We start from the raw sequence: 21,066 nt of genomic DNA, 5'->3' as shown, positions 1-21,066 counted from the left end.
TTTATTCTCCATCTAGAGATTTATCATTTCAGATGATGATGTCAGAATGGTCCGGCTCGGTCTCGCGAGGGAAGATTCTCGTTCCAGCGCCGAGGTGAAGCTACATCTGTCTAAACAACCTCTCCAGCAGCAAAACCTAACTGTGTTTTTATTTCTCGCCTTTCCCCAGAGATCCAGAGAGAGAAGAAGGGAGAGATAATGAGAAATTGTCGGCGGTTGAGGGGGAAAGAGCTGCCTCATGTTTGCCTGTCATGCAGTGAATTATGGGAAACTCAGCCTCTCTGTGTCTCCTTCAGTGTAAATAATGAGAGCCCATTCAGTGTGGAAGTTCATCTCGCTCTCGGCTCTATAAGAGCAAAGCTCTGACTTCTGTCATTATATACTGTATATACACATTCAACACATTTAAAGGAATAGTACACACAAAAATGAAAATGTGCTCATCCACAGGTCATCCAAGTTCAGGATGAGTTTGTTTCTTCATCAGGTTTGTAGAAATGTCTCAGCAATGGATGCTCTGCAGTGAATGGGTGCCGTCAGAATGAGAGTCCAAACAGCTGATAAAAACATCACAATATCTCCATAGAAAAAGTGTTCTGGTCTGAATCAGGAGAGAAATCTGCACAGATCAAGCAGCGTTTACAAGACAAAACAGATCTAAACAAATATGTGGCTGGATTTTGATGTGAAAGACATCAGGAGATGGACTTTTTCACTGGAGGAAGCGTGATTATGGACTCGTATTTGAGTTAAAAACATCTTCATGCTGGATTTGTTTCAGCTTTTGTCTTCTCCAGATGTTAACTGATGGACTGGAGTGGTGTGGATTATTGTGATGTTTTTATCAGCTGTTTGGACTCTCATTCTGACGGCACCCATTCACTGCAGAGCATCCATTGCTGAGACACTGATGCAGAGACATCTACATCACGGATAGCCTGAGGCTGAGCACATTTCCAGCACATTTTAATTTTCCGGTAACTAGTGTGCCATATTTTGAGTCTTCTAGAGTTCTGGGTGCTTTGGTGAGAAACATATTGAAATCAAGGCTCTCAAACCACCAAAAAATGGTGCATCAACACATTTCTTTATATTATTGATGCCAAACACCATTGGTTCTCATATGTGTCTTAACTGCATGTTATGCACCAAATCTGAATATGCACTATCATCAGTTTTCTCCTTTTTCAGTTCATCACCTTGAATTGTTGTTGCATGAAGATTGTTTAAAATACCTTATCTTATGTTTCACTGAAGAGAGAAAGTCATAGGATTGGAAGGATGAGAAAATGAAATATTTTATTTGAACTTGAAGTCGTGAGTGACAAAAAGCAATAAATGGTTGCACACCTCCATAACTCTTGCTTGCAATCCCCTCGGCTTTGATTTATTCATAAATGTGTTTTGAAAAGAGTTTCAACTTTAAGAGTTTAAATAAATCTAGGAATCGACATGTGGGAAGAAAACCTCAAAAATCTTCTTCCTCTGAATGCGAAGACAGCATTTTAATTTAATTCTATGCGACATACAATATAAGCATTATTTTTTTTTTTATGAGCTTGCATGGTATTTTCTCCCCAAAACTCACACTTCTTCAGGTGTTAATTGTGTAAATGAGTTTGAGACTTCAGTCGGTGTAATGAGAGGTCTTAATGTCCAGATGGACTCTATTCATCCTGCTGGATTGTGCTGATGTTCTGTCCTTTTGTCATCTGAACGGTTGCCAAGGGATAAAGAAGATCATTTATGCACGTGGGAAAAAAGGTAAAACATTTAATTGCCCTTTCAAGATGGCTCTGCTCTTTTGTCTTTGAAGACCAAAGCAACTAGTTGACGTCCATCTCAGCCTGGCTTTTTCAGACAGTAACCTAGTAACAGAAAGAGACAATTATATAGAAGAAAACCTCTTATTATTGTTTCTTTCTTTACAGGAAAACAGTGCATTTAAATTCCATCATCTGAGAAAAGAGCATCTTAAATATTGGATAGCTTTGAGGGTATGAGGAACAAAACCCAACAAGAATTTGCTGAGGTGCTTATGTTATGTTAATATATAGATGTTTTTTAATCATAAAAATATTTTTTTTTTCTAAATCCATAGATGTAGACTTTTGCTAATATAAATCATATAACTTATGTATGATTAAATAGTGTGAAATTTGACATCTCCAGGCCTCTTTAGGATAAATAATCATGTCATGTGGAGTTTTGAGCCAATGAAAAGTTTATTCGCCAGGAGGGACAGTTTTAAATCCTACTATGGCGAAGAAATGGATTATGAATATTAATGACGGTGTGCTGACGTTTACTAGAAGTTTTTCTGGAGCGTTCAGCGTAATTAATATTCATGAATCAGCCATAGCTTCAATAATTGGCCAGCTGACTAGCTCCCGCCCACCAGCGTCCGCTGTCAGCCAATCAGGTCGCTCTATTGAGAGACGTCACGGTGCGTCATTGTTATTCATAAGGCAGTCCTTCAGCGTAATAGGACGCGACGCCGGGCGGAGGAACGCGTGAGACTTGACGCGCATCGCTAGAAGTTACTTGATCCAGCAACCTGTTGACAGCAGTGCGCACTTGCACGAGCACGCAAACTGCGTCAAGTTTTCCTCACTTTTGGACACTAAGGATAAAGAGAAGCGCTTGCAGTGAGGATGCAAACCTAATCTAAAGTGGCGTATAATGCAGGACTGGCTTTGAATTGGGAATAGTGTGTTTTGTTTGTACGCATCATCTTCATCTTCATCCTCTCCAGGTGCGATTCTGATCATTAGGGATCCTCTGTGTTTGATCTTCCCTGAGATGATCCATGATTTGATCCCAGATTGGCTGGAAGTAACGTGACAGAGCAGATCGCGATGAAAGTGCTGCTCGCGCTGTGCGCGGCGCTCGCGGTAGCGCGCGGCAGCAGATACTGTCCTGAGCTGATGATTGACAGCTGTCACTGCACCGCGGAGAGATCAAAGGAGTTTACCAGGCAGAGCGTGCGCGTGAAGGTGGTGTGTGATGATGCGGACCTGACGGAAACCATGCAGCCCAGCTCTTTACCCAACACGACGGTGTCGCTGTGAGTAACTCTTTACTTTAGTGACTTTATTAAATATGTGGTTAATATTTTATTTCATGCTCTTATTATCAATGGCAGGGGATTTTAACATTTAAAGCCTAGAGAAGTCATGAAAATGATTAAATTCAGTCAAATCTTCATAGAAAAGTCATGGATTAAACTCATTAAAAGTTCTAGTTAGTCTCAACTTTACAATATTAAATCGACTAGAAATTGCGTTTTGTGACTTGTGATTTTTTTTAAATTATTTTTATTTAAAATTTTATTGTAATATTTTATTATTTTTATAATTAATTTTAGAACTGTATATGTGTCTTTATGCAACATAGACGCATAAAATAAAGTGAGCACCATTATTGCTGATGATATTTTATTGTCAGGAGTTTTCTGAGTGGTTTGTGATGGATGATCATTTTTTGCCCCGTCATGTTATTCTGCTCATCAGTATTCAGTATCTTTCAGAGCACAAATCAGAGACGAATCACTTGCATACTGCAGATTTATTTTTACTTTTCCATTTACTCCTTCAGGAAAAGCTTTTATCCGCAGTGAGAGAGCAGGAGTGATTAATCCAAGGAATAAAGTCATGCAAGAAACGCTGCAGTACTGGAATAGTGCAGCCTTAAAGATAATAAATAATGTCACAATTAAACCCAAACAGAGTTTTACCGTCAGAGAAACACTTATAAAAGCTTGTTTCCGCCCAGAGACATGCTGTTCAAAAGTTTGGGATCAGTACAATGTTTAATTTGAAGTCTCTTATGCTCTTCAACGCTGCATTTATTTGATCAAAAATACAGTAATATTGTGAAATATTATTACAATTTAAAATAATGGCTTTCTATTTTGATATACTTTAGAATATAGTTTATTTCTGTGATCAAAGCTGTATTTTCAGCATCATTACTCCAGTCTTCAGTGTCACAAGATCTTCAGAAATATGCTAATTATCAATGTCGGAAACGGTTGTGCTGCTTAATTTTATTTATTTATTTATTGAAGCTGTGATACTTTTTCAGGATTCTTTGATTAATAAAAAGTAAAAATAAAAACCGCATTTAAAAAAAATAGAATTCCTTTCTAACAATATAAGTCTTTACTATATATATATATATATATATATATATATATATATATATATATATATATATAACAATTTAACACATTCTTGCTGAATAAAAGTTTTTTTTTTTTTTTTTTTTTTTTTTTTTAATTATTATTATTATTATTATTTATTTATTTATTTTCTCTATTTTTGATCAAATAAATGCAGCTTTGATGAGCATAAGAAAAAAAATCTCACTGACCCCAACCTTTTGAACAGAATAAGGTAGCTGTAACTTTTCATCTCTCCATTCAGACTTTTATTCTCAAAATTCAGACCTTTTTTTCTTCTCAGAATTGTGAGTTATAAACGCCAAATAGTCCAAATTGTGAGATATGAACTTGCAATTGTGAGAAAAAAAAAATGCTATTTCCTTTTTTTACCCCCCCCCCCCCCCCCCCCCCCAAAAAAAAAAAAACACAGATCTTAGGAACCTGTAAAGAAACACCAAGAACCTAAAGATTCCATGGATGTTAAAGGTTCTTTATGGAACCAACCTTTATTTGCATGATCTTGAAGAAGAAGGTTCTTAGCAGAACCGAAGGCACTGAAGAAGTGTGTAGTGAGGAGACTAATTGTGATTTATGGGGAATCCAGTGCTAATGCATTTGTAATTGCACAGACTGTTGTTCTTCGGTGTACCTGTGTTTGCAGCGAGGGCTTGTATTATGCATTACTTAAACACATACGAGTCTTGTTTTAATTAATTATAGTGGTTTGCTGATTGGAAAGCTGTCTGCTGTACTGAGGAATGAAATGCTTTGCGTCTGTAAACACTGAAACATGTTTCTGGAGTGAAGTTTTCAGGATGTTCTCAGTGCTTTTGTGTTTTTACAGCTCTTGTAGAGTTTTTTCAGATAACTGTTGTTTAGTTCTCAAATGCTCGAGCCAAAAACCGTAAAGTGATGTTCAGCCTCGGAGTCCATTAAAGCATCTTTCATGGGCCACGAGGGAGAAATTACGCTACAAGTCCAAAGTTTGGACATTTAATTTCTTTCTCCTGATCGGTTTGATTTTCTCCTGAAGGCTTGTGCTTAAATGCTTGAAAAGAGCTTTGTGGACTGAGTTGTAGCAGATAGTGAAGGTAGTGCTGGTTCTTCTCTAGTTGTCTAATAAACCTAGCATTGTGTGTTATGACTAATGTTGGCTCTTTCACCAGTTGTTTTGTACCTCTTTTGGATAAAAGCGTCTGCTAAATGCACAAATGTAAGGAAAAGCACAGTCAAGTGCTTCTCACGCTTCTCAGTAGTGTTTAAAAGCGTCCCATAATGCACCTCACGAGTCTCCAGAGCGAGAGGAACTGGAGTCTAGACAAAGAAGAAGCTCAAATATTAGAGAGATTTAATGTGTCACATGTTTCGATCACTGCATCTTTCCCAGACCTCCTTTATTGTCCAGTCAGAGTTTCATCACTGCTCTATAATTCTGCTCATCATAGAGTGCAGCAGAGATTATGTATTTTTTAGACCAAAACTGTGGAAATGAATTGTATTTTAATATTTCCAGCTGCATTGTCCTGACATCAGTGGCTTTTTAATTTTTTTTTGTTTGTTAAATAGGGCCTTATAAAATGTTTTTAAATTTTTTTTATTAAATAGGGCCTTATAAAATGTTTTTTAATTTTTTTGTTTGTTAAATAGGGCCTTATAAAATGTTTTTAAATTTTTTTTATTAAATAGGGCCTTATAAAATGTTTTTAAATTTTTTTTTAAATGTTTTTAAATTTTTTTTATTAAATAGGGCCTTATAAAATGTTTTTAAATTTTTTTTTAAATGTTTTTTAATTTTTTTGTTTGTTAAATAGGGCCTTATAAAATGTTTTTTAATTTTTTTTTTAAATGTTTTTTTTTTTTTTTTTTTTTTTTTTGTTAAATAGGGCCTTATAAAATGTTTTCATTTTTTTTATTTTTATTAATTTTTATTTATTTATTCCAAATTAATTTTTCTGTTAATTTAACTTTTTTTTTATAGTTTTTTTTTAATAATCCAAAAGCATGTCTAATTAACTGAAATCATGAAACTTATACAATTTAACGACAATTTATTAAAAGTTTAACCAAAAAATGTTTAGTGCCCAATAAAGTACAATCTTTTTTTTATTTTTTATTTTATTTTAACAAATTCTGTGTTTTCCATTTAAATTTTTCTAGATTATATTTTTTTTGTTGGTTAAATAAAATGTTAATAATCAGAAAGCATGTCTAATTAATTTTATTAATAAAAACAACTTAATTTTTTTTACAATAATTCTCTGTGTATGTTAATTTATAGCAATCAAATGAAGGCAAAGCGTTAATTTAATTAATCTTTTAATCAGCTGAAAATTAAACAAATCCTTTCATTTTTTTTTGGCAAAGTGCTGCACAAAAGAGATTTACTGTTAAAATTAAAACATGGAAGAATAATAGAGTGATTGTTCATTAAAAATAACATTTTAATCATTTTATTAAAATTGATCATCCTATTTATTTATATTCTTTATAATTATTTTATTTAAAATGTAAAATGTATTTTATTCTGTCACAATTTGAAGTAAAACCAAACTTTTATTTTGTCAGGTTGCTGTGAAGTTTCTGTATATTAATGTATCCAATGACATGAAATACATCAGTAATATTTACATGTTGTCTGGACATTACATTAAACGGATAAGCTCATCTTCTAACAGCCTCAGTGTGTTTATAATCAAACTATTTTAACTCAAACTTTCATGCAAAATGTTTTTAGATAAAGACTGAAAGAGTTTCTGAAGCCTAATGCTGGTGATGTTGGAGTCATGTGACCGAGCTTAAAATTGAACAAGAAATAATCCAAATATCTGCAAATAATCGTACAGAAAGCTCCAGTTGTGTTTTAGTTGAGCGATGTGAACCTACAGAAGTCCTCCATCAGCTGCTGTTGATCCGTGGCTTGTTTTGCTCAGGAAGTCTTTTTCCTGCTCTAGGAAGCGTGACATTCGTGATTCTGCGCTGACTTCCCTCGTCTGGAGGATAAATAAACGTGCAGGAGCTCACATACGCCTCCTCAGACGTGTTTAGAGGAGTCCCTGGTTATCATTCTGCCGTTAAACATCTCGAGCATCAGATGCTTCGCTCTGACGGAGCAGATACTCGTTTAATTCATTCGTTAGAAAAAAGAAACCTCTTATGTGAATCGATTTAGGATGTCTCTCTTTATTTTGTCTTTAGGGTTGTAGGTTTTTCTGTATTTCTAAATTGATTTCAAACGTATATGGTTCTTTTGACATAACTCTGCATGCATTTTTGCAAACATTAAAAACATTAGGTTTGCTTTACTGCAGTTTCCAGGTGAAATAGCCACCAAAAGTGACTTTTTTATTTTACAAATACATTTAATAATGTAGCAGACTCTTTTATATTGGCATTAATTGGTCAGGTGCTGGCAAATAATGTTCTATTCACTTATTACTTGATTTTTTTTTTTTTTTTTTTTTATAATTTAAGACTAACCCTAATTTTAACTCCACCTTGATGTCAAATTACACTAACAGTCAAAAGTTTGAAATCATCACTATTTTCAAATGTTTTTGTGACAAAAGTTGATTCAATGAGTCATTTCTCATAGCCAGGAGTCTCTTGAGACTAAATGACGTCTTGAATTCTCAGATATATGAATCAAGGACTGATTTCAGTCTGATATCAGTCACACAAAAGACAAACTGATCTGTCAAGTTTGTTTTCTCTTAATATTAGACCAAAATATATCAGAAAATATTTTCTTAATTATTTTTCTCTTGTTTCCCTTTAAATATACACTGCTGGTCAAAAGTTTGCAGTAATTATTTTTTTCTTTTTTAATGTTTTTGAAAAGTCTCTTCAGCTCATGTAGGCGGCATTTATTTGTTTTTAAAATTTCAGTAAAAATTTTGAAATATTATCATAATTTAGAATAGCGATTTTTATGTGAATATATTGAAAAATGTAACATTTATGATTTTTATCAATGTTGTAAACAGTTGTCCTCCCTTATCTTTTTGTGGAAACTGTGATACATTGCCATTAATAATTAACCAATAATAATTAATAATAATTGAACTGCAAATCAGCATATTAGAATGATTTCTGAAGGATCAGATGCTGAAAATTCAGCTTTGATCACAGAAAAAAAAATACAGTTTAACAGAAAACAGCTATTTCAAATTGTAATAATAGTTCACATTTTTACTGTGTTTTTTATTAAATAAATGCAGCCTTGGTGAGCAGAAGATACTTTTCAAAAACATTTTAAAAAGGTTTATTATTCCAAATTATTTATTTATTTTTCTTAAAGACTTAAGAACTAAGTTTACATTTTTCAACACCTGACAATAAAATAAAATATGATTTCATAAGACTTTAGAAGTAAGTTATGATGATGTTAGTGGGTTTTTTTGTATTGAAAAGAACAGCATGAACATTTTAGTAATAAACATCAGTTTGACATAAGAAATGCAAGGGCTTCCTCTAAATGTTAAAGTGAACTCTGAAGTACAGTAAGGTAAACGGCAGCGATGTCTCTCTGCTGTTCAGTGGGTTTGTGAGCATTACTCCATCAGAGTCCGGTCTCTCACTGAACTCAGTGCTGCTTCTTCATCAATATTTCACATCCGCTCTCTTGATGTTCTGGGTGTAGTTTTTGGAGAGAGTCACTGAAGGACGTCTGTCCAACACGCTGAGATGTCTGTCATCATTAATGTGTGATGACAGTCTGAAGACCTGCAGGGCAGCAGAGTAACAGCTGGAGATAACCGTGTGATCTCATACTGTACTTCAGCCTGAGACAGTGAGAAAACACACTGAGTTTTGCATGAGCTCTGATATTAAGAAGCACGAGATCGGTTATGTTAGTGTGTGGTGAGTTTCCTCTGGTTTCACAGAAATCACTGCAGATTTCCTTTCATTAGATGATGACACAGTTTTGTTGATGAAATCTGAGTGTAATACAGTATAAAGTTCATCATTTAATCACCATCATGTTGTTCCCAAAATTTTTAGGAAATCTAAACATTTAGTGCACATACAAAAGTTTAGGGTTGGTAAGAATGTTTAAAAAAAATAAATGAATAAAATATATTTTTATTTTTTATTTCTGTGATCAAAGCTGAATTTTCAGCGTCATTAATTTAAAAATTGGACATTTATAGTTTTATTTTTCAGGATTCGCAGATGAATAGAAAGTTGGAAAGAACAGCATTTATTTGAAAAATAAATATTTGTAACATTATACACTGTACAAAAAAGTTTTATTAAATATTTTTAGTTTTCCAATACAAATGTTTAAACATTATTAAATCAAAATACATTTACTGGAGAAGGCAAAATGACATAAGATATTAAGTCTTGTTTCCTGAGAAATGCATCAAAATGAATATCTGCCAGAGGGGTCAGAAAAATAAACTGGGTTTCCCTTTGAATTTAGTGAATTTTTCTGACTCCATCCATTGGCAGATATTTGCTTTTGCTTTTAAGCAAAAAAACTAGGGCCGGGACTTTATCGCGTTAATTTAGATTAATTAATTACACAAAAATAACGCGTTAATTTTTTTTAACGCATTTTAATCGCACTTATTTTTGCACCACGGAACGTTTCTCACTGGATGAGTTTCGGCCGACCGATTATACTGGAGCACCAACTAGCGTTCAGAATTCCAAGAACGCAAAGAACGGACTTGCGTTCTCGTGGAGACCGGTCTTGCCAGGCTTCCTTGGAAGAACGAACTCGGAAGGACGCGAGAACACAGAACGCACACTTATGAGAACTGAGATGTCCTGCTTAAATGACCGCATAGTCTCAGCATAAGAAACGGCCAATGAACAATAAATATTACAAAATGTCATAACTTATTAAAACATTTCATACTATTATAGATATTACTTTCATATAATTGTATTGTTTTATTTTACAGCGTTATATGTTTTACTGTTCAGATTCATTTTAATATGCCAATAAAAATGCAGACTTTCTCCGGGTCTTATAACTTTATTAAAATTAACCAAAACAAAACGATAAATGTTTACTTTCAACTTGAAGAGCCGTTAAGTATTTGTGAGAGCGACTTTAAAGCTTACAGGTTTCCGTACACCGGCCACCCACAGCGTTTTCTGGGATTTCTAACGGCTCGATTCTCTCAAGTCTGCACTCGATGCATCCTCAGTTTCAAGAACATATCCGGGCACTTTCATGCATCCTCTGTACTTGCGTTGTCATTCTATATATATCTATGCTTGCGTTCTTGAGAATTGGAACTGAACTTCGACGGTTAATGATGACGTAGAACGAGAACACAAGGACGCAAGATCGCTGAAGAACGCATACCTCATTTCATAAATGAGCTTAGAATTATTGCTTCTTCTCTACATACACTTGAAAGTAATAAAGCTATTACATTAGCTAATTTTTTCAACCAATTTAGTGACTCATAATATATTGTAACTAGGGCCGGGACTTTAACACGTTAATTTAGATTAATTAATTACACAAAAATAACGCGTTCATTTTTTTTAACGCATTTTAATCGCACTTATTTTTGCACCGCGGAACGTTTCTCACTGGATGAGTTTCGGCGGACCGATTATACTGGAGCACCAACTAGCGTCAGAACGGACTTGCATTCGTGGAGACCGGTCTTGGCTAGGGCTGGGTATCGAGTTCGATACTTTTTAGGCACCGACCGAATTGCCTCGATACCACCGAGTATCGAAAAACGTCTTGTCGTTCGGTACCAAATTTCGATACCTAAGGGGTTAATCTCATCACATCAGTGAGCCAATAAGCCTGCATCACTAGCTGTGTTTGACTAGAAACGGCAACGTGCAGATTGATCAGTGTTTGACCTCCGCGAGAGCGTTTCGAAAGCGCACGGAGCAGTCAGCTCTTTAAATCGCGCGGTTTGTTTATTATACACAGACTGAAGCTCGAGTGACGTTCGCGGTCATTTCAGCGTCTGCCGTCTCACTAAATGAGGACATGAACAACATCTCCAGACCTGCTCTGAAAGTCACTTCATGAGCATTTTACCGTTTGATTCGAGTAAAACTAACTCATCTCATATACACACAGAACTGTAAAGGTATTCCAGGCAACCCGTCAAAATAAAAGTTCGGTTTTAATATTAACGGTATTAATATTGTTCAGCAGACAGTACATACTGCTACTACTAGGCTACTATTAAAATTATTAAAACTTTTTTTTTTTTTTAGTAATGATCACACAACAGTTATTCCATGTTTTAATTTTAATAGTAACCTCCCTTTGTTTGCCAAAATAAATAAACTTTGATTTTCAATAATTTAAAGAGAAATTAAATTAATGTTTTATGTCTTCATTTGAAAACCAGATACAGAACACAGAATTTCTGAGGAAAAATAAAACATTTCATAAGGCTATTTTAAGAATAAATTTAAATAAACTAAGTTGTTTTTATGCATTCAAATAATTAGACATACTACACCAGAATTTAATAACAATAAAACATATGGTGAAAGAAAATAAAACACCCACTTATGAAAGTGGATGAAGGTTTTACATTTCTTGAAGTCTTTAACAACCTAGAAATGATGATTCTGTCTGAGCTATGTGTTTTAAAATGAACACACACTAATGTAAACGTAGCCTAACAGATGTGTAAACTGAAAACAATTTGAACTTTATTAAAATTATTTATTTATTTATTGTGTTGGATATATTTTGTTCCTTTGTGCAGTGGCTCAGGAGATGAGACTTTGAGTCTGTATAAATATCAACAAGCTAAAAAAAATAGTTTTTTGAGATAATGTAATCTTATTAAAACTGATTTTATAAAACTGGTATCGAAAAAAGTACCGTTCAGGAACCGGTATCGAACTCAAGGTATCGGTATCGATATCGATACCCAGCCCTAGTCTTGGCAGGCTTCCTTGGAAGAACGAACTCGGAAGGACGCGAGAACACAGAACGCACACTTATGAGAACTGAGATGTAACTTACTGCGTTCCTGCTTAACTGACCGCATAGTCTCAGCATAAGAAACGGCCAATGAACAATAAATATTACAAAATGTCATATCATAACTTATTAAAACATTTCATACTATTATAGATATTACTTTCATATAATTGTATTGTTTTATTTTACAGCGTTATATGTTTTACTGTTAAGATTCATTTTAATATGCCAATAAAAATGCAGACTTTCTCCGGGTCTTATAACTTTATTAAAATTAACCAAAACAAAACGATAAATGTTTACTTTCAACTTGAAGAGCCGTTAAGTATTTGTGAGAGCGACTTTAAAGCTTACAGGCTTCCGTACACCGGCCGCCCACAGCGTTTTCTGGGATTTCTAACGGCTCGATTCTCTCAAGTCTGCACTCGATGCATCCTCAGTTTCAAGAACATATCCGGGCACTTTCATGCATCCTCTGTACTTGCGTTCTTGAGAATTGGAACTGAACTTCGACGGTTAACGAGAACACAAGGACGCAAGATCGCTGAAGAACGCATATTGAGAAACAGCCAAAAACAAACCACAGTGAACATGGACAAAGAAGCTGATGAGACCGCTTTGGTTGGCCCTGTGGATGGGAAATTTAAAAATCCATATAAAAAAAACTTACTTCTCACTGTTCTCAGGTCAAATATTTATATGCGATTTAAAATGCGATTAATTTCGATTAATTAATTACAAAGCCTCTAATTAATTAGATTAATTTTTTTAATCGAGTCCCGGCCCTAATTGTAACCCCTTCTGTATTTTCTTTTTATTTATTTGTTTTATTTATTTATTTAGTTTATTTCTAAATCATATTTAATTATTGATGTTAATGATGTACAATGTAAATAACTTAGTTGTGTCTGCCTTGTATCTGAAATTGTGATTTTTTTCTATGTCTTAAGTTTGTTCAGTTAAAGCCTATTTTGCTTGTACATTTTTTGATTTTCATAATAAAAAAAATAAAAAAAACCCAGAGAAAAATTCAGCAAGAATCCAAAAAAAAAAAAAAAAAAAAAATAGCTGAAGAACGCATATTGAGAAACAGCCAAAAACAAACCGCAGTGAACATGGACGGGATGGGAAATGTAAAAATCCATATAAAAAAAAACTTACTTCTCACTGTTCTCAGGTCAAATATTTATATGCGATTAAAATGCGATTAATTTCGATTAATTAATTACAAAGCCTCTAATTAATTAGATTAATTTTTTTAATCGAGTCCCGGCCCTAAAAAAAACACTTCATTTATTTGTTTGTTTTTTCAGAAAACAAGTTTATTTAGGAATGTTTAGATATTTTTACTGGAAAACAAGACAAAAATACTTAATAAGAATCACCTTTGATCAATTTAATGCATCATTGCTGAATAAAAATACTAATTTCTTCCAAAATAAAAATAAAAAATCTTACTGACCCCATTTTTAATGGCTATTTTAATCAGCAGCATTTCCTTCTGGTTGTTGTGCAAAATAAAATAATGGTAAAATTTCAAGACCTTTGAACGTTGCTTTTCTAGTTAAAAATGACTGTGTAACAAGATTGGCAGAGTTTGGAACGACCTGTGAGTGAACTGCTCCTTTGGAAATGCATCATGTTTTTCTTTTATCATCTTGCCTCTGTTGTTGATTGTTTTATCTCAGCGTTTGTGGTCCGTCACGTAGAGGTTTTGCTCGTGATGCCTCAGACGGAGCAGTAAATGAATTGTACTCTGATGCACTAATGAATGTGTCTGTGCAGAAAACCCAAGAATGTGTCTGAGTGCGTCTGGAGTGTCGACTGCCTAAAAATGTTAAGAAAGGAAAACAGTGCGTCTGCCAAGAATACATTAGCGGTGCGTCGCCTCTGCCTCCCTCTCATCGGCCGCTGAACGCCGGGGTTATTTAAAGCCTTCCAGCTTTCCTAAATATCATAAAACCGCTTCTGTCTGATCTGGTGAACGTGTGTTAACGGGGCCCCTGAAGGGCCGTGGAGCTGAGAGCGTGCTGAGAGCTTTAGCTGTGTTTTCACACTGGTTTAGATGGATATAGATGATCGTGTAGCAGCGACCCGCTTCATCTGTGAAATAAACAGCCAGGGATTCGCTCCGAATGAAGCAGCGGCGTTTATTTGCATCGGTGGTGTTTTAGCACCAGATTCATTGATGGAATTATGCAAATCAGCTAATGCTACAAACACACCCATATCATTAGGGCTGATTGTAATTTACAGGTCGGGTGTTTGAGATTTTACTCTTTTAAATGCCTCACCTCACATCTTTCACTGAACTGAGGAAGCTGAAGTAGAATGTGAATTGACAGAATGAGCAATTTGCTAAATAGCAATGTGTACAAATTTTAACACATTTAATGCATTGTCAAATTAAGTGTTCTTACTCTGCTAAATGCATAATATTTTATATCTAAAATTATATCATGTAGTGCGCACACACACACACACACACACACACACACATATATATATATATATATAATTTAATTATTTCAAATAAATGCTGTTCTTTTGAACTTTCTATTCATCTGTGAATCCTGAAAAATAAAATGAATCACGGTTTCCACAAAAATATTGTGCAGCACAACTGTGTTCAACATTGATAATAATCAGAAATGTTTGTTGAGCAGTAAATCAGTATATTATAATGATTTCTGAAGATCATGTGACACTGAAGACTGGAGTAATGATGCTGGAAATACAGCTGCAGATCACAGAAATAAATTATATTTTACCATATATTCACACAGAAAACAGCTGTATTAAATAGTAATGATATTTCACAATATCACTGTTTTTTTTCTGTAGTATCAAATAAATGCAGCTTTGAGCATAAGAGATGTCTTTAAAAAACATTAAAAATCTTACCAACCACAATCCTTATATTTATATATACAGTGCCCTCCATAAGTACTGAAACAGTAAAGACAAAATTGCTCTGTTGGCTGTGGAGTCAAGACATTTGCAAATATGATTAAAAGATGAATATGAGACAAAACTACAGAATGTAACATTTTATTATTAGCCGTTTCAACACATACATGTTTTACCAAATAAAAAGAACAGCACTTTTAGAGTTCATCCCACTCATTGATGTGAGCATAAGTATTGGGACAGTTGAACATAAGGCAGATATAAAAGATTAAAAGCTATTATTTAGTTGCAGATCCCTTGCACACAATCACAGCAGTGAGTCTGTGACCCATAGACATCACCAGACTCTTGCTCTCATCCTTTGAAATACTTTTCCCAGCCTTTAATGCAGCCAACTCCAATTGTTGCTTGTTTTGGGGAGTTTCTGCCTTTACTCTCCTCTCCAGCTGCTGAAATTCATGTTCAATCAGATTTAAATCTGGAGATTGACTTGGGCAATCTAAGACTTTCCATTTCTTTGCTCTTATAAACTCCTTGACTGAACTGGCAGGGTGTTTTGGGTCATTGTCCTGATGCAATATGAAGCACTTCCCAATGAATCTGGTGGCATTTTCTTGAATATTGGTAGGCAAGATGGTTTTGTCCCCTTCCAGATTCATTCTGCTACTGTCATCATACATTAAGTCATCAGTAAAGTTGAGAGGGCCTGTTCCAGAGACAGCATGCATGCCCATGCCATGACACCACCTCCACCATGCTTTACAGATGAGGCTGTATGGTTGGGATCATTGCAGTTCCCTTTTTTCTCCACATTTTTGCTTTCCCATCACTTAGATAAAGGTTCATCTTTGTCTCATCGGTCCATAAACACAGTTCCAAAACTCTTCTGGCTCACCTTTGTGCTTTTTTGCAAACTCTAATCTTGTCTTTCTATTTTTGGTGCTGGTCAGAGGTCTGCATCTTGCTGTGTAGCATCTGTAATTCTGTGTCAAAGTCTCCTGAGGACAGTAGATTGTCAGAGCATCACCCCAGCTTTCTGGAAGTTGTTGGTGATTTTACAGACACGTCTTTTAGGATTCATTTTCACAGCTTTTATGATTTGTCTGTCATCAGCTACTGTTGTTTTCTCAGCCGATCAGGTAGTTGTTGGTTGCTGGTGTCGCTGGTGGTTTCCAAACTCTTGATTTCTCCATGCCCTTTGTTTTTGCTAGAGCTCTAATTGACTTCCTCTTTTCTTTTAGCATCCAAATTGCTTGCTTTTCTCTCAAAGTCAGCTCCCCCATCTTCATCCTGGTTTGTGTGTGTCATCATCGAATGCAAGATTCAGAATACAGAAGTAATGGCTATAACTGATACGACACATTCCCTGCTTTTAATATCTGATGAATTAATGCAACAGGACACAGCTGATCACTTAGAAAGACCTGAGAGGCAAGTCAAGTTCAAGTTGAGCTTTATTGTCATTCTGCTACATGTGGGGACATACAGTGGAACGAAATGTCGTGCCTCGCAGGACCACGGTGCTACATAAATACAGACATACAACAATGAAGTAAAAAACACTATAAACCTATACACAACTAACCTACTGACAGATTTAACTATAAGTATACTATATATAAGTATTTACCCTATACAAACTAAACAAATAGAGGATAAAAAATACAAACTATACAAATGCTTCACAAATACTGTACAGGTGCAAAGAGAGACATTTGAGTCAGCAGCTGGTTGGGGGACAGTGCAGGATGATTTGTAGTGAATGAGCATGTAAACATACATATATTGCTGAGTCTTTTGTGGGATTGTGTACACGCAGCAGTGTGTGTAAAGTGTCTAGTGTCCATAGTGTAAAGTGTCCATAGTGCACATAGTGTAAAGTGTCCATAGTGCACATAGTGTAATTGCACATAGTGTAAAGTGTCCATAGTGCACATAGTGTAAAGTGTCCATAGTGCACATTGTGTAAAGTGTCCATAGTGCATATAGTGTAAAGTGCACATAGTGTAAAGTGTCCATAGTGCACATAGTGTAAAGTATCCATAGTGCACATAGTGTAAAGTGCACATAGTGTAAAGTGTCCATAGTGCACATAGTGTAAAGTGCACATAGTGTAAAGTGCACATAGTGTAAAGTGTCCATAGTGCACATAGTGTAAAGTGTCCATAGTGTCCATAGTGAACTGCTCCAATACTTATGCTCACATCAGATAGAGGGATGAAACTATAAAAAGTGCTGAAGCCGGTAAAACATCTATATGTTGAATCACCCAATAATAAAATGTGACATTCTGTAGTTTTGTCTCGTATTCATCTTTTAATCATATTTGCAAATGTCTTGACTCCACAGCCAACAGAACAATTTTGTCTTTACTGCTCCAATACTTTTGGAGGGCACTATATGTATAGCTAGAGTATAAAATTAAGGGGTGAAAGTTTATTTAAAAATTATTATAGCCATCTAATGTTTATTTATTTTATTTTCTCATTATCAATTAATATTTATATGATTAAATATCATATATTATTTAAATAATGAAAATACTAAAATAACTTGCTAAAAACTAATGTTTTAGATGATTATGCTTTGGTTAGTTTTACCCCCCCCCCACCCTAATTTCATACTCTATATTTTTCTATATATATATATATTGCATGTAAGGTTCCAGGAGGTTGTTGGTCTCATTACAAATAAGAAACTTGTTCTTAGGTGATTTTATCGTTGTATATAACTCGACAGATCTTATAGAAAATCCTGACTGAATCTGTGTGGAGCAGCACTAACCCTGCTGGGGGTGGTGTGTTTGTTTTTGTGCTGGAATACACTGCTAATGTGGTGTGTACCGTAGTATTACTGTGAATGTTTACCCTGTAGCATGATGTTTATACGGTACTTTAGAGCTTCTCAGAGAAAGTCCCGGTCCTGCTGGAGTCCATGTCTGAAGCTCTGTGGCTCTTTGTTTCTGCATTTATTCACGCTGCTGTTGGTTTCAGACCGGGTTTGCTGTAATTGTGGTGTGCTCCTTCAGGACTCTCCTAACACAAGCTTGCGCTCCACAGCTAAATCTGCTTCGTGTCCAAGGTCAATGTTAGTCGATATGAAATATGTTATTTTGGTTAGCTGTTCCTAGTAACCTGATATTATAGAAAAACACTGGGGCCGCAGCGTTTCAGCCGTGGAGGTTGGAAATCATCGGGATGTTTGTAATAGTTGAGATGGTGATCTGTGATTGGTGCCTGCGGACCGCCGTAATTCAGCGTATTTTTATTCTGTCGCTCTTGTAATAATAGACCGGCGCAGGACGGCTTCAGATCGCCGGAGCGAGCGTCGAGGTAATGCTGTGTGTGAATAATGCCAAAGCATCACTCGCTGCCTTCACAATTAAATACTAGTTCATTGCTAATTGAATTTTAAACAGAGTTGACTGCCTACAGATTAATTAGAAACAGACAAATCTGTTTGCAAAGTGCTTTTCACGATATGCATCGTTTCAAAGCAGCTTTACAGGTAGACATGTTGTTTTGTATCGACGTTTGTTTCCAGCACTCAATAAAAACATTTAAAAAGGTAACTGCGACTTTTTCTCTTACAATTCAAACTTTGTATTTCTCAACTCTTAATTTATATCATAATTCTGAGTTTATATCTTACAATACCAACTTTTTCTCAGAATTATGAGGGAAAAAATGCAGAATTGTGAGATAAATTGTGGGGAAGTCGTGGCCTAATGGTTAGAGAGTCGGACTCGTAATCGAAAGGTTGCGGGTTCGAGTCTCGGGCCGGCAGGGATTGTAGGTGGGGGGAGTGAATGTACAGCGCTCTCTCCACCCTCAATACCACGACTGAGGTGCCCTTGAGCAAGGCACCGAACCCCCAACTGCTCCCCGGGCGCCGCAGCATGACTGCCCACTGCTCCGGGTGTGTGTGTGTGTGTGTGTGTGTGTGTGTGTGTGTGTGTGTGTGTGTGTGTGTGTGTGTGTGTGTGTGTGTGTGTATTTGTTCACTACTCACTGCTGTGTGTGTGCACTTGGATGGGTTAAACGCAGAGCACCAATTTCGAGTATGGGTCACCATACTTGACAATACGTCACGACTTTACTTTACTTTAAAGATGAAAGAAGTTGTAGTTATTTTTATTTGTATCCCGTGGTGGAAACAAGCTCCCACAGTTACAGTATGTCAATAATATCAGCATGTAAAACAGTATGCATTATAATAAATGTTATCATTGCTTAAAGCACCAGAATGCAATCAGTTGTTTTTGCATATTTAGTTTTGTCCAAATATTTGAATACGGTCAAGATAAGGAATCAATACAGGGCTCTTTAAAATCTAACAGTTTAATTGCAGGTTCATTCATCAATGGGGAAATGCTAGGCAAATGCATTGCATTACAAGATGCAGTATCTCACACTGTGCTTTTAATGCATGTTTTTGAGTGTGTGTGTTTGTGTGTATGGACTCATAACCTTTAGCTGCTGGATTAAATCACACTCAATGTCACAGACCATTTGCTCCGGCGGTCCGAGAAAGACAATATTTAATTTGTCCCTCTTTCTCTCTCTCTGCTTATCCTTGAAGAACATAATTGATATTGTAAATAGAAAGTTGGAAGGTCGCTGGAGTTTCGGCATGCACTGTTTACATAATGTACAATTATGTTTTGCCTGCCATTTCCTGGATGTTAGACAGAGGCCTGAAACAGGCGTGTGGGGGCGAGTGACCTTGTGACACACAACACACACACACACACACACACACACACACACACACACACTGAACTCACTGTTACATCTGCAGTACATGCACTCAGACACAGAGCAATGTCACAATAATGTGCTCAAATCTGCAGCAGATGGAGTCTCAATAACATTATAAATGGTTCTGTTAAAAATATTACATTTCAGATGTCTCATTGTCACAACAGCTTTCACACTCTCTACAAAAATGATATTTTAACAAGTCCTCTTCTGTAAATGTTTAGTGCAAGTCATGACATTCTTCTCACGTGACCACATTTTTCTAGACTAATTTCAGTGCTTCAGGAAGTGTTTTAATTAGTAATATGTTAATTTATTGATTAACCAATAGGTCAGTATATGCATGCATTTGAAATCTGAAGCCAATTAAAATAACAGAAAAAAAGAAATCAAATATTTAAAAATATTATATAACATTACTAATATGAATTATTCAGATTTTTATAGTTAATGAAATATGCTACCATTAATTTACTAATAGGTTGTGCATACTGAAGTGAAACATATTAATTATATATACCTCACTAGGAAATAGATTTTCATTTAATTTTTTTTTTGCTTTTTTTTGTGACTGGAAAACAAGACTAATGGTTTTTGCATCACTTTTTCTCAGTCCAAAGCCCCGCCCTCCACAGACATGTCAGCCAATCAGATGTCAGCAACCAAATGCTCAGTGTCTTCAGAATCTAGAGTCTGTTTTAGTTTCATTGTGGCACTGTTATAGTTTTTCTTAATATTTTAATTTTATATTTTTTTTATTAATTTTAAATTTAATTAAAACATTTTGTAAATTCAGTGTGTTTTTGTCTTGTTGTTGTTATTATTTTAAATTAGTTTTTTATAAATGTTTTATGTTATTAAGTTTCAGTTTATTTAGTTTTGGATGATTTAGTACTTTGAGTTAAACTAAACAAAGGTTGCCTTGCCAACTAGCTTATTTTTATTTATTTATTTATTAATGTTTGTTTGTTTGTCTTACTTTATGATTTTAGATTTAACCTAATAACTTGGTGTGATTATTCCTAAAATGAATGGTTCCCAGCACCTGTATGACCTGTATCCATCTGTACTGCTGGGGGTTGTCTCTCATTTTTATTTCTAATTATTTTGTGAGCGTGTTGTCTTCATCATGTGTGTGCGTCTGAAACTGTCTGGTCAGTGTTTTGAATGCATGCGTGACGGAGCTGATGTGTGCTGCGTTACTGCATGAAATCATTCACATTCACACATGATCACCGTTAGAGATGCATGACCTTCATTATATGTGTGTGTGTGTGTGTGTGTGAGAATGACACAAGGGA

General features: G+C 35.2%; 1 protein-coding gene across 1 annotated transcript in view; it reads left to right on the top strand.

The window, feature by feature from the left end:
- The first annotated feature begins 2,493 nt into the window (after nucleotides 1-2,493).
- The window catches only part of adgra1b (adhesion G protein-coupled receptor A1b), a 145,866-nt gene continuing 127,293 nt past the window's right edge, over nucleotides 2,494-21,066 (top strand). Inside the window, exon 1 of the mRNA XM_079440034.1 lies at nucleotides 2,494-3,067. Within this exon, the coding sequence (XP_079296160.1) occupies nucleotides 2,859-3,067 (209 nt within the window). The 5' untranslated portion in view covers nucleotides 2,494-2,858. The remainder of the gene's footprint in view (nucleotides 3,068-21,066) is intronic.

This window comes from Barbus barbus, assembly GCF_936440315.1.
Source record: "Barbus barbus genome assembly, chromosome: 18".
Taxonomy (NCBI): Eukaryota; Metazoa; Chordata; class Actinopteri; order Cypriniformes; family Cyprinidae; genus Barbus; species Barbus barbus.
The sequence above is the reverse complement of the archived record's forward strand: the minus strand, read 5'-3'. Positions and strand labels throughout refer to the sequence as shown.